This window comes from Bos taurus, chromosome 10 (genome assembly GCF_002263795.3).
Source record: "Bos taurus isolate L1 Dominette 01449 registration number 42190680 breed Hereford chromosome 10, ARS-UCD2.0, whole genome shotgun sequence".
Lineage (NCBI taxonomy): Eukaryota > Metazoa > Chordata > Mammalia > Artiodactyla > Bovidae > Bos > Bos taurus.
This window is the reverse complement of record NC_037337.1, coordinates 92739341-92763226: the sequence shown is the minus strand read 5'-3', so window position 1 is coordinate 92763226 and position 23886 is coordinate 92739341. Positions and strand designations below refer to the sequence as shown.

The window sequence follows — 23886 nt, the reverse complement described above, 5'->3', positions numbered from 1 at the left end:
TTCTTTTTTGTTGTATTCACTAGTTTGTAAATTTTTCAGATACCACGTATCAGTGATATCATACAGCATTTGTCTCTCTGTCGGACTCACTTCACTTAGCATAATGTCCTCCAAGTCCATCCACGTTGCTACAGATGGAAAAATGCCATTCTTTTTATGGCTGAGTAATAATATTCCATTGTGTATATGCACCACATCTTCATTCACCAATTGATGGGCCCTTAGGTTGCTTCCATATCTTGGCAATTATGAATTATGCTACTGTGAACATCGGAGTGCATGTATCTTTCAGAATTAAGTGTTTTTGTTTTTTTCAGATAAATAGCCAACAGTGGAACTGCTGGGTCATGTGGTAGTTTTTATAGTAAAATCTTTTTTCTAAAAAAGACATTGCAAAATATTACTAAAACCAATTGTTTGAATAAATTCTGCATTTATCTCCTAATTTGTGAGGTAACTTTCCTAGCTTTACGTTTAAGTGATCATAATGATTTTTATATTATTCTCACTAAGATTCGAGACATATTCACCCAACTTGATATGGACCAGCTCTTGGGACCCGAGTGGGACCTTTACCTCATGACCATCATCGCGTTGCTGTTGGGAACAGTGATCGCCTACAGGCAGCGGCAGCACCAGGACATGCCTGTCCCCAGGCCCCCGGGGCCACGGCCGGCCCCACCGCAGCAGGAGGGGCCCCCAGAGCAGCCGCCGCTGCAGTAACCCGCCACGTCCCCCCGACGGTGACAGACAAGGAAAGGGTTTGCTGAGAACGCTTGCATTCGGTGTAGGACTTTGGATCAGTGATCGCCACCTCCTGGAAGAGGCACAAGGAAGCGTTAAATTCCTAAAGCTGCTTGGAATCTGATGCCTTTATTTTCAGGGATAAGTAACTCTTACCTAAACTAAGTTGAATGTCCATTTCAGTGCCGTACGGAATAACAGCTCTCAGTGGCTTCCCCGCCCCACTTTTTTCACCCCGGAAACATTTGCAAGGCACTCGCAGTGGTCATGTCCGCTGTGTCCAGCTGTCTTTCTTGGGTCCCTTCAGTCACTCTTTCCCGTTCTGTCAGCCGTCTTGAAGGTCTTATGCATTGACACTAGAACTGATCAATGAAAAAAGGAAAACCCAGTTAGTTGCAAATTTAACCTTAACATGTTTGAAAGTCTGAAAATAGAACTTGCCTTTTAAGTTAAGAAAAAAAAAAAGTCCTCAAAGTGTTCCAGAACTGTGATAACCAAGGACCTTTGATCAGTCCATGTGCAAGTATACATATGCAGCGTATTTGTTCCTTTAAAAGGGAAGGTTGGGCGGTTTCTTATTATTGGTGATTGATTGTCATACTTTATACCATACTTCTCTCCTTCAAAGACTGAAAGGCCTTGTTAAAGAGTTTTATGTGAACTTCATTTCCTTGGAGTGGAGTATATAGAAAACTTTGTGAACTGACTCCTTGAGCTAACACATGAACTTGCCCCACCTACTCACTGTAATTTGCTTGTTTGTTACAAGTATGCAGAGCCTTTATCTGGAGCCAGAGGCTGGACTGAACGGGAGAATTAGAAAGCAATATTGAAGGACTCTGGGTGGGGTACCAGGATCACAGACACACTTTCCCAAAAGTTAACGCTTCTGTTCCCAGGATTCATTTTATTAATACTTTGCATTTCTTACTGCAAAAGAACAGACCACCCTCCTGAATTCTTTAAATGTGAAATATCCTTGCCAGGCTATGGCAGACAGAAACTACCATTACAATACTAAAACTCTAGCGAGTCAGAGATGCATTAAAATCAGTGGTTGAAGAAAGCTACTAAAGTCTCCTTGTTCAGATAGATTTTTATTTCTGCAGCTTGATGTAATGGGAGAAAATCAACCACCTGCGTAGCTACCATGTTTCATCACCATCCCACTGTTAACAGGAGGAAAAGCGAGGCTGTTACACTTCAGAACTGTCTGCTTAAGGAGTACGGAGAAAAGCCACCACGGCACCAACAAAGACCACTGAGAACATCACATACACAAATGAAGCACGTCAGCCAAACCCATACTCCGTTTTACAGTTGGGTGGCAGCGTTCGCCAGCCTGTATCCAATCTGAGGCCCGTTGAGCGTCTGAGCAGGCTTTCTGCGCTTGCTGACCTCCGTCTGTTTCTATTAATCTTTATACTCTTTTCATAACCCCTCATGTGCCAGAAAACTGGAAGAGTTCCTTACCTGTAGACTTATAAAACTTTGGTTTTTGAAGTGGGGATTGTATTTAGAACTAGGTCTAATCAGTCCGTAAGGAAGCTGAGGGCTCTAAATGTGAAGTTGTGTGCTTTTGTGTGTGTGTGTGTGTGTGTGTGTGTGTGTGTGTAGAGTATTATGAGAAACCTGGTGAGCAAACTTTCCTCCTGGATAGTTGCTTCTAAACCTGAAGAGGTGGTCACAGCGAGAACCATGTGTAAATGCACATCTGAAAGGTAGGCCATTTTACCCTCAGAAATGTAATGTTGCTTTGGGCAGCTCATGTAAATACTGAGACTTCTGTTCGCTCTCTTATGTGAGAGATTCGCTTGCATTTGGTACAGGATGTTCATGTCTTCACCCCTGCCTCTTCTCCCCACCCTTCAAAATAAGTATGATCCACGGTCAGAGCCACTCTCCGTTTCAAAGAAACTGTTTCATTTTATTTAAATGTTTAACAAATAACTTCTATGTTTTTCTGTCATCCACCTAATTTCTCCTTTAGCAGTATTCTTATCTCTTTATCTTTCCTTCCCTCTTAGTACTTGGAAAAAGACAATTCTTCAACAGTGGCCTCTACCCCGAGGCAGACGGGAAAGGCCGGTCTTGTTCTCCAGGTGATGACAGACTTCCTGTTGGCGTACCTCTTGCCCATGTCCTTTTCATTCATCTTCCAAATCGATCTTTTTTCTGTTGGCCTTTGTCCACCTCCTGTTTCACACAGGCTCATTTGCTACTGGCAGTTTGAATGGTAAACCTAAAATAGTTTAGTTCCTGTGACTTCATTCAAAGACTTGTCTTGAAATCCTTGGCTCCCTTCCTCGGCCTGTACAAGGGACCTGATACCTAAACAAATAGGAACGGGGTTTCTCCTAAAATAACGCTCAATACTTAACCTAATCAAATGGCATCCATTTGAATACAATGACAGTAACTCAAGCTAGTTAATGTCAGTGACATTAAACCAACTCCAGGATTCAGGAGTTTTACTGTTAGGATTTAGAGTTAGCAGGTAGAGTGTGGCTTCACCTCTCCGCGGTAGCCCAGCTCTCCCCGTCCCTGTGAGAGGCTGTCTTCCTGCCTTCGGGGCAGCGGCAGCAGGGCCTTTGCTCAGGCTTCACCTCTCCGCGGTAGCCCCGCTCCCCGTCCCTGTGAGAGGCTGTCTTCCTGCCTCTGGGGCAGCGGCAGCAGGGCCTTTGCTCAGCTTCCGTTCTCTTGTGCGTTTGGTCTGTTGCTTATCCAACCGTTCCAGAGTCTGGAGACTCTTTAGCTTTTTATTTTCTGCTAAGAAGGTGGCACTGGTGTTTGGGGTTTGCTATTGGTTTTCTGTTTTGTTTTGTTTGTTTTTTCCTTTTTGTTCTTGGAGCTTTTGTTTCTGTTTTCTGGGTAAGGCTTACCTTGTTCTTAGTTTCTATTCAATGGCACAGAAAAATCAGGTTTCTTTTCTTCCAAAATGATTTAGCACTTAAAGGAGATTAACTTGCGGATCATTAATCCTAATACTCTTGAGGATGTGTTCCCCTTCTGCATATGCGGTTAATTTGTGAGTTTTACTGCTAAGCCATTGTATCTCTCTATCACTGGGAAGTTGTAGAAACTTCTGCCCATGATCTGTTGCTTTATTTAAGGAGCTGCTGTTGCCTCCAGGAAACTCAAGAATTTTGTATGAGCTTTTTTTTTTCTTTCACCTCCTTTCTTTGCTCCTCATGTTCTTCAAACCAGTGTTTTGGAAGTATGCATGCAAGCCTATAAATGGAGACCACAGGTCTTCATGTATGTGGCATGTGTATTATAGTGTCTAGCTACATCTGCAAACACCTTATTCAGAGGTTTGGATTAACTTTTCACATGCACATTTCAAAACAAAAGTTTTTCAGCCGTTAAACACCCCCCTTACCAAGAAGAGCAGCATGGGCTACATTTACCCCAATAACAGCTACTGTTTGTTTTAAAAGTGAATTTAATTATATGTTATACAATATTATGACTACCACTGTGCAAGAAATAAAGCAAAAGAACTTCTATTTTCATGAAAGTATTTTTCATCAGTCATTGGTCTCAGATATAAGTGAAAATACAAACTTTCTGAATACTGTACTGTCTGAGGCACTACCTGACTTTTAAATGTGTAGTAAAAAGAAGCTAAATTTCTCCTTCCACTTGGTATTTCAAGAAGATTGAAAATATTCCACGTAAAAATGATTTGCACAAGTGAAAAGCCTGTGTGTGCACGAGAAGGATGTCTTGGTTATATGTAGAGTCATCTCACAGCACCAGTTTTCCTGTTTGGAATTATAAGATGACACTGTTCTCTTTGATTTAAAAAAAAATCATAACATTTGATACGATCAAGGTGTAACCACTATTGATACTTAGGAGACATTTTAAAAGACCATAAACTGACATTGGAAAGAACACCATGGTAGACTTTTTGTAAATTTATTTTGTATTTAATTAAATTCAGTATAAAGGCTGGTGAAGTGTAATATAATTGTGTAAACAAATCCTGTTAATAGAGAGATGTACAGATTCGTTTTGTACTGTATCTTGAAACTTGTGAAATAAAGATTCCACCTCTGGTTATCCTGTATGCTAATCATGTACCATGGCCAGGCACCACTCCACACAGACTTTTTTAAAAACCTGAATGATTCAATTTTTTAATGAACCTTTTGGATTTTCAGAAGCTTCTGGAAAAACATTCATTGGGGGCGCTTTGAATCCATCTTAAATTTACTTTTAGCTATTGAAATTCAGATTTCTGTAAGTTGAGTATTATCCTCCGGAGTACAGAGAATATACACTTGCCAAGAAGCGTTTCCATGTTTAAATCCCTGAGATCTTGGACCTGAGTTGGCCTGTGATAGTAAGCGTGATTCACTTTAATCCTGGTTTTACTAAAACTTAGCTACAGTGTGTTTAGGCGTTGCCTTTTCCCAGAAGGTTTTTACAGAGCTGCATACCATGCAGCACAGTGAAATGTGCATAGCATGAGTAAGAGCTCAGTAAAGGGGAAACAAAGGAGAAAACAGTATTGAATCAGGAGTGAACACTGTACAGAGATGCACGTCAGAGCTGGGCTACAGACACAGCCCTGACGTCCTCGAAGCCAACTCAAAAGAAGTTGTTCAGCTTAGAAGCAGCAGATCCTTTTAAAAAGTCTGGATGATGCAGATTGTGGCAGGTGAGAAGTCGCACCTCAGATTTTACTTCTGGAAAGACAGTCAGCCACCCAAGGTGACCTTGACTAACTTTGACTGAAATCAGAGTCGTGAGGAAGTTGCGCATCAGCTGAAACGTCCATAGTGTGTCCATTCCGCCTGGCGATGGGCATGATCCCTGGTTGCCAGTTCACCCCTTTCTGACAAGTCAGTAAAACGAGTCCTGGGGCTTCACTGGATCCAGCCTGGAGAGAAACAGCCTCTCCCTGTTCCTTGTACAACACTAATTTTGATTGGCCACACTAACCCTGAAATTTGCTTATCCTATGTCATGACGCATACATGAATGTATGCACGTAAGAAATTACAAATAGTTTCTGTAGTAGAAACTATAGGGGGGAAAGGATTTTTTCACTTTTTGAATGTTTTGCAAATCACTTGAAGAGTCAAGGGAAAAATAAAATGAGCTTTAGAGTTTACCAGTTCAAAAGGAGAGGTGCCTCTATGTTACGGGTCTTGTCTATTTCTTCCAGTGTCATTCCCACCACTGTTGAGAAAGCCATCACGCTGAACAACCTTATGGGATCCTGAAAATTCTGCCAACCTTCTGATTTACTGTTAGGATTACATTTTGAGCAAAACTCTGGTTTTCCTAGTGGCCAAATGTTTTCCATCTGGATTAATTTCTTCTAAACAGGACCTAGTGCTAATGCTGAATTATGTGTTAAATCCAACTTTTAAAAATCCCACATGATTTTTTTTCTCATATAAGTTGAGAATGTGGTCAGTTAATTGACCCAAGAACATTTATCTAAATATTTTCAGGTTTTGCTCAAATCCAGTTTCCTTGTGCCTTCTCTCTACCACCTAATACAACTCTCTTATTTAGCTTCTCAGGATTGAAAAGAATTTCTCCTAAGCCTTACATGTATCAGATAGAGATTTAAGTATCCTAAACAAGGATTCTGACTTTGAAAAATAAAGTGGTCATCGAGTTTTACGTGATTCAGGATTTAAATGGGAACAACAGAAACCTCGGTTGCCGGAAACAGATTTATTTCAAGATGTTAAAGCCCAGCTGTTGGTTTCAGAGCTTGTGCATCTGGGTTTCCCCATTCTTCACCCATGCTTTGCCTATATTTTCCTCCCCCTTAAGAAAATTTGATTAGTTGAATTTTTTGTTGTTCTAAATGAAATTTTTTTTTTAAACAAATAAAAACTAATGCTGATCGTGCAAGGGAGGGGGAGGTAGTAAAGGGAGCCCATCCAGTTGCTCTTGTCTCTTAGGTACTAGTACAGAATTTACTTGAATGTTTTTCAGCCTCCACATTTGTTATTTCTTTTGCATACCATTTAGACAATGTTCTTTGGTAGCATCGTGAGCACTGCGTGGAAATTTACTGCCAGGACAGGTGAGAAGAGCACACTGTTTTCCCTACAGTCCCTAATTTGACTCCAGATGAAGCAAATGCTGTAAATGGAACTGTCCACACCAGAGCTGTGAACAACAGCCTCTGTTATTTCAAGGGCAAGGAAAAAAGTACTTCAAGAAGCCTTAAATGTGTTCATTGGTATTTCATCGCTCACTCAAGACTTAAAAGTAATCAAAACGGCATAAGCAATATTTTTTGTCCTCAAGTTCACTAAACCAAAGAAGGAATCTCGTAGCTCTCTCCCAGCACAGTAGAGTAGGTTCAGGAATAGGTTAATACTGCTTAACCTGAGAGCAGTGAAGTAGAAGAAAGGCCTACGAACTGGGATGAAAGGCCAACCTTAGCCAGAGAAAATCTGCACTGCACCCATCAGACCTACGTCACCAATGAAAGGGCCATTTTAATCACGAGTCATTATCCAGTGGCTGAGTCACGATGATAAATGGGACAGACCCCCACTCAACCTCCATGGCCTGTGGCGGGCCTCTCCCATTGACCCTCCTGAGTTGCCTAAGCCCTTCGTAGAAGATTAGTGGTCAGTCCAGCCCCCACTGAGTGGCCCTGATATGCAAAGGGAGAAAGGAAGGACACCACAGCAAGGGAGAGGAGAGATCTGGCCTGGCCTCTGGTCCTCACAGTGACTGGATGGCCTTGGGCAGACCACTCACTATATGGTGAGGTTGGTGGCCCTGGGTGTTCATTCAGGTCTTGCCAGCGCTTGGAGGTCTTCAATGCCAAAAGCAATTGAAGAGGAATGTTTCCAAGAACCAACCAGCCTGAGAAAATGCCTCACAGTTGGCATTCAGTTTGGGGTTCTGGAGAACAGGTCACCATGAAGTCCATCTAGATGTAGGTGTGCATTTTGTTTTAATATCGGATGCCCTAAATATCAAACCTGGGTTTGAGCAAACTGCAGTTTTTCTCTGCGGGACCTTATGTCCCTTCAAGACTGAAAGCTTCAGCAAGTGAATGCTGCCTTCCCGTGAAGAGACTTGAGAAGGAGAGCAGAGCGTTACAAGGGTCAGGAGGGTGGATTATGCGGCCTTGAGTCTTGCAATCTTCCGTTATGGGCTTTATGCCTTGAGGGGCTTCTTTATTTATATAAGATCTCGATTAATTCTGGAACGAAGTTTTGCAGGATCTGTTTGAATCTTCATGGGATGGGCAAATTTTGCCCATATCAACTGGAGATTTTGCCCACAAGGAATGGGGTAGCTGATTCAGTGGACACAAATGATCAGCGTTTCCAGACTCAAGTCTTTACTAGGTCAGAGACGGAGCAAATGAACAATGTCAAAGGGTCATTTAATTCACTGGTTGGCTGGTTATTTTTTATATAATTGTAGGTATTTATTTATGTTTGGCTATGCTGGGTCTTCATTGCCGCACAGGCTTTTCCCTGTATGTGGCATGCTAAGTCACTTCAGTCATGTCTGACTTTCTGTGACCCGTGGACTATAGCCCGCCAGGCTCCTCTGTCCATGGGATTCTCCAGACAAGAATACTGGGGTGGGTTGCCACACCCTCCTCCAGGGGATCTTCCCCCCATCCAGGAATCAAACGTGCATCTCCTGCATTGCAGGAGCCACCAGGGAAGCCCAACATATACATTACTGTGTGTAAAATAGATAAAAATAGATAGCCGGGGGAGTTTGATGTATGACGTCGGGAACCTGTCAGAAGCTGGTGCTCTGTGACCACCTAGCAAGGTAGGATGAGGAGGGAGGCGGGAGGGGGTTCAAGAGGGAAGGGACATATGTACACCTATGGCCGATTCCTACTGAGGTGTGGCAGAGATCATCACAGCATTGTCCAGTCCAGTTCAGTCACTAAGTCGTGTCCGACTCTGGGACCCCATGGGCTGCAGCACACCAGGCCTCCCTGTCCATCCCCAACTCCCGGAGTTTAACTCATGTGTATTGCCTCAGTTATGCCATCAACCATCTCATCCTCGGCCGTCCCCTTCTCCTGCCCTCAATCTTTCCCAGCATCAGGGTCTTTTCAAATGAGTTGGTTCTTCGCCTCAGGTGGCCAAAATATTGGAGTTTCAGCTTCAGCATCAGTCCTTCCAATGAACATTCAGGACTGATTTCCTTTAGGATGGACTGGTTGGATCTCCTTGCTGTCCAAGGGACTTTCAATATTGTAAAGTAGTTATCCTCTAACTAGAAAAGACAAAATTAAAAATGGCCTCCAGGAGCTTTTGAAGACCAAAGCGGCTTCCATGAGTTCTGTGATTCTAAGTTAACCCCAACTGTCACCACCCCAACCTGTGTATAAATTTAGAACAAGACCTCCCACGTCCATTTACCTGAAATAGCTGAGCTAGTCAAAGAGTCGAGGAGAAGGCAATGGCACCCCACTCCAGTACTCTTGCCTGGAAAATCCCATGGGCCGAGGAGCCTGGTAGGCTGCAGTCCATGGGGTCACATAGAGTCGGACACGACTGAAGTGACTTAGCAGCAGCAGCAGCAGCAGCAGCAAAAAGTCATGACAGCTAGTGGAGGCGCGTGTGCATGTGCTGTGTTCATCCCGGCAGGGCTGTTCAGGTCTCACACTGCCTGCCTGCCTCCCTCTGCCCTTTGTCCCAGCCCACTTTCCTCTCGTCTCCGCATTAAATCAGGTGCACCTGTTAGGCACCCCCTGTGTCTTTCCTTTATAGCACTTCTTATTGATTATTCACACTGTTTAATCTTGGTCTCCCTGTTGGTAAATCCCTAGAGAACAGACACCATCTGTGTCTCATTCCCCAGTGGACACCCAGAGCTTGGCATGATGCCTGACATAGCAATCAATTTGGTACATGTTTGAGTTGGCTTAAAACTCAACATTCAGAAAACTAAGATCATGGAGTCCAGTCCCATCATTCCATGGCAAATAGATGGGGGAACAGTGGAAACAGTGTCAGACTTTATTTTTTGGGGCTCCAAAATCACTGCAGATGGTGATTGCAGCCATGAAATTAAAAGACACTTACTCCTTGGAAGAAAAGTTATGACCAACCTAGACAGCATATTAAAAAGCAGAGACATTACTTTGCCAACAAAGGTCTGTCTAGTCAAGGCTATGGTTTTTCCAGTGGTCGTGGATGGATGTGAGAGTTAGACTGTGAAGAAAGCTGAGCACCAAAGAATTGATGCTTTTGAACTGTGGTGTTGGAGGAGACTCTTGAGAGTCCCTTGGACTGCAAGGAGATCCAACTAGTCCATCCTAAAGGAAATCAGTCCTGAATGTTCATTGGAAGGACAGATGTTGAAGCTGAAACTCCAATATTTTGGCCACCTGATGTGAAGAGCTGACTCATTCGAAAAGACCCTGATGCTGGGAAAGATTGGGGGCAGGAGGAGAAGGGGACGACAGAGGATGAGATGGTTGGATGGTATCACCGACTCAATGGACATGAGTTTGAGTAAGCTCCGGGAGTTGGTGATGGACAGTAAAGCCTGGCGTGCTGCAGTCCATGGGATTGCAGAGAGTCAGACATGGCTGAGCGATTGAACTGAACTGAACTGAGTTAGTGGAGGGACTTAAAAGCAACATTATGAAAAGAGTTATGATCCAGAGCCAGTCTTGAGAAAACCAGCCTCAACGCAGACGTATGTGAAAGGTTTATTACCGTGTGGCTCACCCGCGTGGTCTAAGTTTTCCCTGTTCTCTTTCGTGGTTCTTCCCATCTGCACACAGGGAGGGGAAATCCCTGCTGGGACACAGCTCTAAGTGAGCAAGAGGAAAATTGGTCTGTCTGGAACTGGGTTCTGTGGCCCATGGAAGGTCCTCAAACTCCCACCCTGCAGAGGGGGGAACTGTGCCCCAGAAACAGAGGCAGGAGAGCTCTACGCTGGGGGCAGCTCACGGGAAGTGACGAAGCAGGAAATGTTAGTAGGTGAAAGTGCCCAAGTGTTAGTCGCCCAGTGATGTCCAACTCTTTGTGACCCCATCAGCTGCGGCCTGCCAGGCTCCTCTGTCCGTAGGGATTCTCCAGGCAAGAATACTGGAGGGGTTTGCCATGCCCTCCTCCAGGGGATTGTCCCGACCCAGAGATGGAACCCAGATCTCCCAATCTGATTGCAAGCAGATTGTTTACCATCTGAGCCACCAGGGAAGCCCATAGTTCACAAGCCACCACTGAAAAGAAACCACAGTGTCCTCCGAGGGGCAGGTCCGCTCACTACCTGGACGCTCATCGAGACCCTGTGCCAGGAGAGAGCAGCGCTCAGATGTGGGGGAGGGGGGTAACTGGGCCGCTGGTGCTCCCTGGGCTGCTGCTGTCTCAGGTCCACCTGCATACAGTTGTCTGGGAAACGGGCCTTTCCCCACGAATCTTCCTTCATCCGATAGACAGATATCATCATGAGAACATGATGATAAAAACCTGGCAAAGGAAACAGGTAGGGAATTCACTTCGGGTTTTTTTCAGAAGTCTTTCCAAGTAACATTGCTATGAAAACCTGATGGCTAAATGGGCTTTCCTGCTGGTCCAGTGGCGAAGACTCCTTGCTCCCAATGGAGGGGGTCAGGTTCCATCCCTAGTCAGGGACCTGGATCCCACGCGCTGGGACTTAGACCCAGCGCAGCCAAATAAATAGAATAAAAACAAACATTAAAAGGAAAGGAACAACAACAACAAAATCACTGACAATGAAGAAGTCTGCAAATATCTCTTTATGACTGAAAGCGCCTCACTCCTCTCCAGGGATATTGGGCGGTTATCCGGCCATATTCATCCTATTTCCCTCCTGCAGGTAACCTCCCTTGACTGGTTTTCTTTGTGTAACGTGGAGGGCAAGATCCAGGAGAACCTGAATTCACACGCAGGCATCTCCTCCTACTGTGCCTGGTATCACTTGTCTCCAGGGTGGATGGTAAATTGAACTGCGTTATAATTCAGACTCTCTAAGTCATGTTTTTTTGTTGTTTCATTTCTGTCCTATGTCCTGCCTAGCTAATCATTTCAAATCTATCGAAAATTTCCTCTGAAAATTAACTTTGCAGTTCACACAGGTTCCCCTAGAGGACGCCAAAGGGCTACATCTGATGGAAGATGAAGGCTGGAAAAGTCCTTTCTTGGCCAGGTAAGATCCTAGAGGGGTCTGCTCCCATGCTTTCCACAGTGACACCATTGTAACTGCTAGAAGCATCACAGGACTTAGCAAGTGCCCTGCACCAGCAGTGTGGGTTGTGAAATGCACACCAAGCTTTCTTGCTGTGTCACTGGCACGAATGATGTCCCCAGCCTCCCCCAAATATTTCAGTCCTTGTAGGGGGCCCAGTGATGGCTGCCCAAAGACATTTTCATGCCAGCCCTAGCACCTGTAAGTGTGACCTTGTTTGGAAAAGTTTCAGGGTCTCGAGATGATATTTCCTGGATAATTGGAGCTGACCCTAAATCCAATGACAGCAGTCCTTATAAGAGAAAGGCAGAAGGAAAATTCGGCTCAGACAAAAGAGGGAACACAGGGAAGAGAGCCCACATGAGGACGGAAGCAGAGACTGGAGGATGCACCCACAAGCCCATGAACACCTGGAGCCACAGAAGCTGGAAGAGACAAGGAGGGAGTCTCCCCGGGGCCCTCCCTGGAGGGAGCGCCCCTCGATCTTTGGACTGTTGGGCCCCAGAACCATGAGCAAATAAATTTCTATTGTTTCAAGCCATCAACTTGTAGTAATAAGTTACAACAATCCTAGAAGACGAATATAGTCATACTGCACATTCTCAGAGGGGGTGAAATGGCCCCCAGGGAGGAGGAAATTGTTTCTTGGAAGGGGGCAGGGAATGCATGAATAAATCTGAGATACTGCAGTGATTTGTCGCCCTGCAAAGGACCTCAGTATACAAGCAGATATGCAGTCTATCTGTGGGTGGTTTAGTTGCTAAATCATGTGCGACTCTTGCAACCCCATGGACTGTAGCCCACCCGGCTCCTGTGTCCATGGGATTTTCCAAGCAAGAATACTGGAGTGGGTTGCCATTTCCTCCTCTAGGAGATCTTCCTGACCCAGGCATCGAACCCAGTTCTCCTGTAATGGTAGATGGATCCTTTTCCGACTGAGCCACCATTATCTGTGATACTAAAAAAAAATAAAACCAGGGAAAAAAACCAAAATCTAACCAAGGCTCCTTATGGGAATGATCATTTTTTCCCCACGCTGAAAATCACTCCTCTACACTTATGCTGCACACACATCAGTGCGGGCAGCGAGCTCCGCCCGTGGCAAAGGTCTTGAGGAAGGAGGCTTGGCATACGCAAAGGCGGGATCAAGCCTCAGGAGTCTCCCTGGAAATTCTCGAGCATCTACCCCCAAAACCAGAGTCTGCCTACTTTCTGCTTTGTGCTTTCACCTACACCTCTGACTTTACGGGGGGCTGTCCCCCACTACCTCTCTCTGAAAAAAAAGAGTTAGCTTACAGCTCCAGTTAATAATTCCTGGGTGTGACAGTGTTTCAACCTACAAACTCCTTTGGAAGTCCTCTAGCCTGCCTGAATAGGTTTTTCCGGCCAAATGTGATTGCTCAGAGCCTCCCAACTGTGAGAGGCAGGAGATGTTCTAAACTGTCTAAATACAGATTCCTTTGAGCAGTTAAAAGATTAATTAGAAATTGTATTGGTGAAGGGCTTTTCACTTGTTGGGCCAATGTTTGCTGCTAAGTCTCCATATCCCTTACCTGCTGTGTCCCTGGCAGTGTATTGATTAATATAATTGGTGTAAGTAGTAGCTTTAATGTTTGTAACCTGGGACCCTTGAGTTAATTCTTTTTCTTGTTATAGCCCACCACACCTTTGCCCTGTAGGAATGCAACTTTATCTAATGCTTTTGGAGGGTGGCTCCTGACCAATCACCTTTAGAGAAAAATAAGTTTTCTGAAGAAAGGGTCTTAAAATGTTAACAGGCCTCCAGGCCAGAAGATGATGCAAATCACCTAAGCTTTTGCATATGATAATTTTGCAGGAAGAAAGCCTGGCTTGCTGCCTGACTCTACCCCTTCCCCCATTATCCTCTATGCATAACTTAAGGTATAAAAACTACTTTGGAAAATAAAGTGTGGGCCTTGTTCACCGAAACTTGGTCTCCCCATGTCGTTCTTTCTCTCACCTGCTGGCTGAATTATTCAGCCTCTTTTCTCCACTGAATTTCCTCACTGAGCTATCCTCATTCTATTACTCTTTATATCCTTGATTAACGTTTAATTAAGCAATTGTTTCCTGATCCTCGCCTACGCTGTCTCTCCTTCGAATACCCTGGATCAGTCGGGGCTGGACCCCGGCACATCAGTGCTACTTTTAATTTTTAAGATTACATTGTAATCAAAAGTGGAATCCAGCCACTTGCCACTCAAAAGCCATTAAAGAGGACGGGTTGGTGGAAAGGAAAATCTGCTTTGTTTTGGATGCCAGCAAAGGCAGAGGAGATGCCCCCCAACCCAGAAAATCAGGGGCTAGCGCTTTCATAGGCTGAGGAAGGGGCCTACATGTAGAAACAGCACAGTCAGCTCTGAGAGGCATCTTGAAATTGGTCATCAGTGGTCTGACCAGCACCATCCTGTCTTAAGTGCGCTAAATCCTCAGTTCCATGGAAGGTTTGGTCCCATTCGCTTGAGGCCAATTCTCAGAACTGTGGCAGCTTCTGTCATGGCTACAGTCTGGTCATCGTGTGATAATAGTTGACTTCTCCACCTTGGGGGAGGGGGTCGGATTCAGTATCTATAAGACAACTCCCAGGATATGACTCAGAATGTTATCTCCAGCCCTTGAGAAGGAACTAAAGGTCCTCGACTATGCTTGATGACTACGTTATTATTGTTATTAGGTCTCCTTTGACTATTTCCCTTTGTTTCTGTGTTTTCTTACTTCTCTGATGAAAATTATTCTTTGACTGAAGTTTCCCACAGGGCTTCCCTGCTGGCCCAGATGGTAAAGCGTCTGCCCGCAATGCGGGAGACCCGGGTTCGATCCCTGGGTCGGGAAGATCCCCTGGAGAAGGGAAAGGCAGCCCACTCCAGGATTCTTGCCTGGAGAATCCCATGGACGGAGGAGCCTGGTGGGCTATCGTTCACGAGATAGCAAAGCATCAGACATGACTGAATGGCTAACACTCCCACAGGCAAAAGGCAGGCTGAGGACGTGGGGGTGAGGGGGTGGTGGCAAGGACCGCAGGGCCCTTCTCCACTTCAACATGAGGAAACATTAAGATGTTACAAAAGAGAGAGAAAAGCAAAATATAGCCGGAACCTAAACTTTTTTTCCTCAGGGAAAGGCATTTTAGGCTCCTCCTTCTTTTCTACAAGAGCATCTTGATGAAAGTGAAAGAGGAGAGTGAAAAAGTTGGCTTAAGGCTCAACATTCAGAAAACTAAGATCATGGCATCTGGTCTCATCACTTCATGGCAAATAGATGGAGAAACAGTGGAAACAGTGACAGACTTTCTTTTTTGGGGCTCCAAGATCACTGCAGATAGTGACTGCAGCCATGAAATAAAGAAACGCTTACTGCCTGGAAGAAAAGTTGATGCCATCCAACCATCTCATCCTCTGTCGTCTCCTTCTCCTCCCGCCTTCAGTCTTTCCCAGCATCAGAGTCTTTTCCAATGAGTCAGTTCTTCGCGTCAGCTGGCCAAAGTATTGGAGTTTCAGCTTTAGCATCAGTCCTTCCAATGAATATTCAGGACCAGTGTCCTTTAGGATGGACTGGTTGGATCTCCTTGCAGTCCAAGGGACTCTCAAGAGTCTTCTCGAACACCACAGTTCAAAAGCATCAATTCTTCGGTGCTCAGCTTTCTTTACAGTCCAACTCTCACATCCAGACTACTGGAAAAACCATAGCTTTGAGGAGACTGACCTTTGTTGGCAAAGTAATGTGTCAGGTCTAAGCCAGTCACTGCATCCTGTATCCTGTTGACTTGGGGATTAAACTTACAACACAGTGTTCAGGTTTTTTCATTGCTGGCTTCCTAAGGAATCATTTTAGATATTTTTTCCCTAATCACATCCTTCTGCCCTCATGGAATTTTAATACCCCTGGCAGAGTCAACCCTTGGTATTCATAGAGCATTGGTTCTGGGATCCGCTACTGATACCAAAGTGAGTTGAACGGATGTTCAAATCCCATGGCCCGTATCCAAGTCTAGACTGAATATGTGTCTTATGTATTGCATGCATGGCTGTGCTTTGTAAATAAATCACAGCCCCTGTCAAGAATCCACTTTTACCCCTTGGGGGGTGGGCAATATCATCCCATTAAGAATGTATAGTGGAAGGGATTTCAACACTTTTGATAATACCAAAAGGCTGGAAATCACCTAAATGTCTATCAGTGAGGACTATTTGAATGAACTGTGATACACCCAAGGAATACAATACACACACACACACACATACACACACAGGAGGAGTCCTTCTGTGTACTAGTAGAAGATCTCCAAAATACATTAAGTAAAAAAGTGCAAGGAGCAGAACATTTACAAAGTGGTGTCATTCTTATACAAGCAGAGAGGAAGAATATGTCTGTATGTGAAAATCGACCAGTCGTGTCCAACTTTTGTGACCCCATGGACTATACAGTGCATGGAATTCTCCAGGCCAGAATACTGGAGCCGGGGGTAGCCTTTCCCTTCTCCAGGGGATCTTCCCACACTGCAGGTGGCTTCTTTACCAGCTGACCCACTGAAGTATCACAGAAAAGATACATATTGCACTGGTGACAGTGGTGTGCTTAAAGGGAAGGAAACAGAGTGGCCCCGATGGGGGATCAACTTTTGATTGTGTGCCCTGGACCATGGCACTGTGCTGCCTGTTCAAATGTTAAATTAAAAGCAAAAAAAAAAAAAAAAAAATTGAATGTTAAGTTAGCATTTATGCTTTTTGGCATATGTTCTTAAAATATTGGTGCTAGTAGAATCAGTCGTGTTTCACTCTCACGTCACCAGCTGAAAGATTCTCTCATGAGTGGGATTTAAGGACACGATAGACAAGCAAGTAAGTGGCTTTTGCCTCAGTTTTCTGTTTCTGCAACACTGGACTGGGTGTTTTGTTTTGTTTTTTTTCACCACCATGGGGTTTTCCATAATACCTCCACGACTGGACGCCAACTCTGCATGGCGTTTGAAAGCGGACCTTCCCGGACTCCCCATCTTCCTCTCTCCTCAAGCCCTCAGTGACTCCTGCGTAGCTGTGTGTGGACTACCTCCACTGTGGTTTCTACACTGCGTTTTCACACCTGCCACACTTATGTCTTCTTCAGGCAAAGTACCCTTGCACAGTTTGCTGGATATCCTGCAGCTAGAAATTCCCCCAAACATTCCTGCCTTCGGTGACTCATCTTCTAGCATGAAGAAGCGTCAGGCAGCCAGGAGCCCTTTGCCTGTTTAGTTTCCTGGGTCCTGCCCCTTTCTCTTGTTAAGGCTGTCACGCAGTTGGATGACGCCTCATTAAACTCTTATCTAAATCCAGTCGTCCGGTTGCCACCAACACATAGTAACGGAGTGCCGAGTGTGGACTTGTGGGCTCTGCACGGTTTCCACTCCTGAGCGAGCCCCTGGCTTCAGTCCAAAAGCAAGTGCCAGGGGCATTCTGGCGATGATTAACTCGTACAGAATCGTGGACACACACACACAAATCGTGGCGAATCACTGATGTCCTTTTTACAGGGTGTGGAAGCTCTGTGAATGTGGTGGCCTGTCTGCAGCAGCTAAGTCAGCAGTGGTGATGTCGTTGCACTAGAATTGTCACCATTCAGGTCAGTGCAGTCCTCAGTCATGTCTCACTCTTTGCGATCCCATGAACCGCAGCACACCAGGCCTCCCTGTCCGTCACCGGCTTCCGGAGTTTACTCACACTCACGTCGATCGAGTCGGTGATGCCATCCAGCCATCTCATCCTCTGTCGTCCCCTTCTCCTCCTGCCCCCAATCCCTCCCAGCATCAGGGTCTTTTCCAATGAGTCAGTTCTTTGCATCAGGTGGCTGAAGTATTGGAGTTTCAGCTTCAACATCAGTCCTTCCAATGAATATTCAGGACTGATCTCCTTTAGAATGGACTGGTTGGATCTCCTTGTGGTCCAAGGGACTCTCAAGAGTCTTCTCCAACACCACAGTTCAAAAGCATCAATTCTTCAGCACTCAGCTTTCTTCACAGTCCAACTCTCACATCCATACATGACCACTGGAAAAACCATAGCCTTGACTAGATGGACCTTTGTTGGCAAAGTAATGTCTCTGCTTTTGAATATGCTATCTAGGTTGCTCATAACTTTCCTTCCATTAATTCATCAGTATTCAATTTTTGAATGCTTGCAAGTAAGCTCTTAAAAGATAGCTCACACCTTAGGTTTGGTGGAAGGAGCCAGGCTTCCATCTGGTCAGTGTGGACTGGCCAAGAATGGAGATGAGAGCTGAAGACCTGTGGGTGGAGGATGGGAGGTGGCCCTTCCTACTGAAGTGCTGGGCTGCGTGGGGGTTGTCAGGAGCTGATAAGAAAGGAGGGATCAAAGAGGGTGTGCGGGGGCTGCAGTTAGAGGGGCAGCTGACCTCTGGGGGTCTCTCTTTCCAAAGACATTTTTTTCATTTTTCGGCCACGTCAAGTAGTGTGCAGGACCTCAGTTTCCCAACCAGAAATCAACCTGTGCACCTTGTGTGGGGCCCATGGAGTCTTAATTACTGGACTGCCAGGGAGGTCTTCCAAGGACAATTTTGGTCCAATTCATCATTGGTCATAGTTTTGCCCTCCAGAGAAAAGAGCTAGTTGTATATTCAGCAAGTGAAAGTCTTCCATTCCTTAGATGCTTATGAGAGCTTGTTCAAATTTCCAAACCGAAGCAGAATTCAATTAAAATGTATATGTCTATCTTTGAGATTCATGCTGGAAATAATAAAAGAGACATTTATTACGAGGGTCTGGGGTAGGTCTCAGAATCGATACAAAAGCTGAAGATGCAGGCAGCTCTCATGGTCTGGCTCAGAGTCCCCAGGCTCTGGGACTTAATTCATGTTGATCTGAGGTGGGGCTGATGTAATAATAATAGAAATAAAGTGCACGATAAATGTGACGTGCTTGAATCATCCTGAAACCAACCCTGCTCCCCCACGTCCGTGGAAAAAGTGTCTTTCACGAAAGCAGTCCCTGGTACCAAAAAGGTTGGGGTCTGCTGGGATTGAAAGTGTGAGCCCCACTGTCGGAGATGATTCAAATCTCTAGGCTGACCCGTCAGCCAGGGTGGGGCCCGGCACTTGATTGAGAGCCTCACTAAAGACCCTGATGCTGGGAAAGATTGAGGGCAGGAGAAGGGGGTGACAGAGAATGAGATGGTTGGATGGCATCACTGACTCGATGGACATGAGTTTGAGCAAACTTCGGAAAATGGTGAAGACCAGGGAAGCCTGGTAGGCTTCAGTCAATGGGTGCGCAGAATCAGACACGACGGAGCGACTGTACAACTCTGACAGTCTGAGACAGAAGAATCTCCTGCAATGAGTCCCAACTTTTCTCAGTATGATTTTTTTTTTTCAAATTTCAAGGACCACCATGTAATTGTTGTCATACTTTTGTATATAAAAACAGTTAACGAACAAAGAAGGCGCACAAATGCATTTACCGGCGGCTTGCAATAACTCTCACTTCCACCAGGGTGCATCAGTGCCCAGGTTTTCAACAATACAAAATCGCAAACCATTTAGGGGAGATGAAATTAGTTTCACATGTGACTTCCAGTAATTCACCTAATTTGTTGACAGCTCTCCCTGCACCGCTAATGTAAGGATGGACTTTGAATAACTATTTTGGAGACTTCTGTGGGATCAAAGAAAAGACATGATTCTAGTTCTGCCTTTGTGTCTTTTGGCTGTGTGATCTTGGCAAATTATTAAGCTCAAATTAAAATAACATGTTCCTTGTCTTCCTCATAGAGTTGTTCCAAAGAGAAAATGTCTTTAACCTAATATATTATTCAGCTTAATCCTCTGCAAAACTCTCACCTCTCTCCACCACACTTCTCTGTGAGCAGTTAGCAATAATGGATGTTAAGTGCTCCTTTAAAAGCAAATTGTATCTACTCCACAGTTGTTTTCTCTTTGTCTCCTATAACTATCTCCCAAGTAACAGTTCTTAAAAAAAAAAAAAAAGGGAAGAAAGAAATGTTCTAGATCTGCACTGTCCAATATAATAATAACCATTTGGCCCATGTGAGGACTGAACACTTGAAATGTGGTTAGTCTGAGCTGAGGTGTGCTGTAAAGTATAAAATCTACACCAATTGTCACAGATTTAACAACAACAAAAAAGGTGTAAAATATTTCATTCATAATTCTTGACTATATGTTGAGATAATATTTTGATACATCAGCTTAAATAAAAGTATATTACTAACATGATTCTGGCTACTGAAAAATTTAAATGATGTATCTGACTCCTTATATTTCCACTGGGCAGTACCGGTCCTGACAATGTAGGTTTTCAGTGTCTGTCCTGCTATGAGTTTCTGTTTTAACCATGAGCACTCTGAGAAGGAAAAGAAGTTCTAGGTAAGCCTAAGACTTAGCTCTTCCACAGATTTATCCTACAGAAACACACACATGCAGGTGCCTGTACAATATGCATATGTTTGCGATACTGTCTGTAGCACGAAGAAAAGAGCCGGAACAGCCTAAACGTTCAGGAACTGCGGCCCAGCTGCTTCTGTGCAACATTATTACAAAGGGAAGACATTCTCCACAAAACCCACTAGCGATATCGGATACCTAACATGAATACCGGAGAAGGCAATGGCACCCCACTCCAGTCCTCTTGCCTGGAAAATCCCATGGGCGGAGGAGCCTGGTAGGCTGCAGTCCATGGGGTTGCTCAGAGTCGGCCACGACTGAGCGACTTCAGTTTCACTTTTCACTTTCCAGCATCGGAGAAGGAAATGGCAACCCACTCCAGTGTTCTTGCCTGGAGAATCCCAGGGACGGGGGAGCCTGGTGGGTGGCGGTCTATGGGGTCACACAGAGTCGGACATGACTGAAGCGACTTAGCAGCAGCAGCAGCAACATGAATACCATGTTACATATGAATACTTATTCTGCTCAGTCTGTCTGAGATGAGACCTCTCAATCTCTATGTTTAAAAATGTCCTCAAGAGATTCTGATTTCCAGATGTTTGACATACACTAAAATAATTTATGAGTACATGTAACTATAGGGAAAAGATATCCATGACAGTGTTTAGAATAATATGTGTGCTGTGTGCTTAGTCACTCAGTCATGTACAACTCTGTGACCCATTGGACTGTAGCCCACCAGGCTCCTCTGTCTATAGGATTCTCCAGGCAAGAATACAGGAGTGGGTTACCACGCCCTCCTCCAGGGGATCTTCCCCTCCCAGGGATCAAACCTGCGTCTCCTGGGTCTCCCGCACTGCAGGCGGATTCTTTACCCACTGAGCATTCAGGGAATATATAATAATACCAATACAGTATACTAACGCATATATATGGAATTTAGAAAGATGCTAACAATAACCCTGTGTACGAGACAGCAAAAGAGACACTGATGTATAGAACAGTCTTATGGACTCTGTTGCAGAGGGAGAGGGTGGGAAGATTTGGGAGAATGGCATTGAAATATGTATAATATCATGTATGAAACGAGTTGCCAGTCCAGGTTCGATGCACGATTCTGGATGCTTGGGGCTAGTGCACTGGGACGACCCAGAGGGATGGTATGGGGAGGGAGGAGGGAGGAGGGTTCAGGATGGGGAACACATGTATACCTGTGGCGGATTCATTTTGATATTTGGCAAAACTAATACAATTTGTAAAGTTTAAAAATAAAATAAAATTAAAAAAATAAAAATAGTATTACATGTGTGTATATGAGTACAAGGGTTTCCCTGGTGGTAAAGAATCTGCCTACAATGCAGGAGACACAGGTTCCATCTCTGGGTGGGGAAGATCCTCTGGAGAAGGAAATAGCAACCCACTCCAGTATTCTTGCCTGGAGAATTCCATGGAAGGAGAAGCCTGGCTACAGTCCCTGTGGTCTCAAAAGAATGGGACCAGACTTAATGACTAAACAACAGTGTGTGTACAAAGACATATTTAGGCATAGAAAAAAATGTGGAAGGTAAGATCCCTGACTGTTAGCTGTGGTTGCCTGGGGGAAGTGGAAGAGGAAGAAAAGATGGATTTTTCCATTTTTACTTACAGACTTTGGTATTTGTTTGTTTGAAAGTGAAGGTCACTCAGTCGTGTCCGACTCTTTGCAAGAGTATGAACTCTATACAGTACATGGAATTTTTCAGGCCAGAATACTAGAGTGGGTAGCCTTTCCCTTCTCCAGGGAAGAACTTCCCAACCCAGGGATAGAACCCAGGTCTCCAGCATTGCAGGCGAATTCTTTGCCAGCTGAGCCACCAGGGAAAAGTGAAAGTGAAGTTGCTCAGTCGTCTCCCACTCTTACTGACCCAGGGATCGAACCCGGGTCTCCAGCCCTGCAAGCAGACGATGTTACTGTCTGAGCCACCAGGGAAGCTCCCCAAGCCCATTTGTTTGTTCAGGCATCACTTTAAAGGGAGGAGGAGGAGGACTTGTGATTTCACCATCCCCCAGTGTTGGGGAGGGAGGCTGCCTGAGGCCGTCTCTGGTGCTCACGGCGCAGCCCCGGGGTGTGTGTATGTGGGGCAGGGGGCCGGGAGTCCCCGGGGGGCGGGGGCGGGGCGCGCCCTTCCCCGGAACCCCCCCGCCCGGCCCCGCAGCTGCCCCTGCGCGGCTGCCCTTCTCTCTCCGCTGACCGACGCCTCCCGGGGAGCCCGGAGCCGCCTTGAATCTGGGATCTGCGGAGAGAGCTTTCCAGATCGCCCCTTGGCCGGTGGCAGAAGCCAGAGGCGGTGAGGTCATCACCCCCGCACAGCTGCGACCTATTTCAAGGAGACAGGTGGCGGCTCTGGCCTCCTCCCCTCTGGAAGCTGGCTGCCAGAGGCCTCCTCAAGGGCGACCCCAGCCCTGGACGCCTCTGCGGGGGCCAAAAGGGGGACCTGGGGTGACCCGGTATACTCGGGAGCCCACAGACACTTCCTCTCTCCAGAACGGCAGGCTCGGCCCTGGTGACACAGACTCCCGCTGGGGGGAGTCATCTGCCCACTCTGCACCCCAGACCTGCAGGATCGGAATCTCTCGGGTGATATCGCCCATCAGCCTTTTGCAGGCTCCCAGGTGATTCGGACAGGCAGCCAAGGTCCAGACCACTGGTCTAACTCAAGTGCCCCAATCGGCAGCAGCCCTGGGAAATGCAACCTCAGGCCCCACCTGCGACTCCAGTGAATCAGAACCTGCTTTTCCACAAGGTCCCAGGAGTGCACCTGAGGGTTTGGACTCCTTGGTGGCTCAGATGGTAAAGTGTCTGCCTGCAATGCAGGGAGACCCAGGTTCAATCCCCGGATCACGAAGATCCCCTGGAGAAGGAAATGGCAACCCACTCCAGTACCCTTGCCTGGAAAATTCCATGGAGGGAGGACCCTGGTGGGTTTACAGCCCATGGGGTTGCAAAGAATTGGACAGGACTCAGCGACTTCACTTTCTTTTTTTCTTGAGGGTTTGGGGGTTTCCCAGGTGGCGCTAGTGGTAAAGAACCCTCCTGCCAATGCAGGATGGACATAAGAGAAGGGGGGTTTGGTCCGTGGGTCACCAAGATCCCTGGAGTAGAGGATAGCAGCCCACTCCAGTCTTCTTGCCTGGAGAATCCCCTGGACAGAGGAGCTTGGCGGGTTACAGTCCATGGGGTCACAAAGAGTCAGACAGGACTTAGCACTCCCAGGGGTTTGGAAGTGTTGCTATAGGCAGGGGCTGGCAGATAAATAGGCTCTGAGGGCTTGCAAAAAGGAGTGGAACGTTCACAAAACCCCTGACTCCTGTGTGCCCTCAAAGACCTCCTTAACCTCTCTGAGCCTCATTTGCCTCACTGATCTAATGAAGATAAAAAATGCTTCTCTGAGACAGCTACGATGATTAAGCTCGACGATGCCCGCAAAGTGCTGATCATTTGCCAACTAACTCTAGGAGTTCCGTGTTTGTTGCTGCTGCTGCTAAGTCACTTCAGTC

General features: G+C 45.8%; 1 protein-coding gene across 1 annotated transcript in view; it reads left to right on the top strand.

The window, feature by feature from the left end:
* The window catches only part of SEL1L (SEL1L adaptor subunit of ERAD E3 ubiquitin ligase), a 64703-nt gene extending 59891 nt beyond the window's left edge, over window positions 1-4812 (top strand). The window contains 1 exon segment of the mRNA NM_001206908.1: window positions 514-4812. Within this exon segment, the coding sequence (NP_001193837.1) occupies window positions 514-723 (210 nt within the window). The 3' untranslated portion in view covers window positions 724-4812.
* The last annotated feature ends 19074 nt before the right edge of the window (window positions 4813-23886 follow it).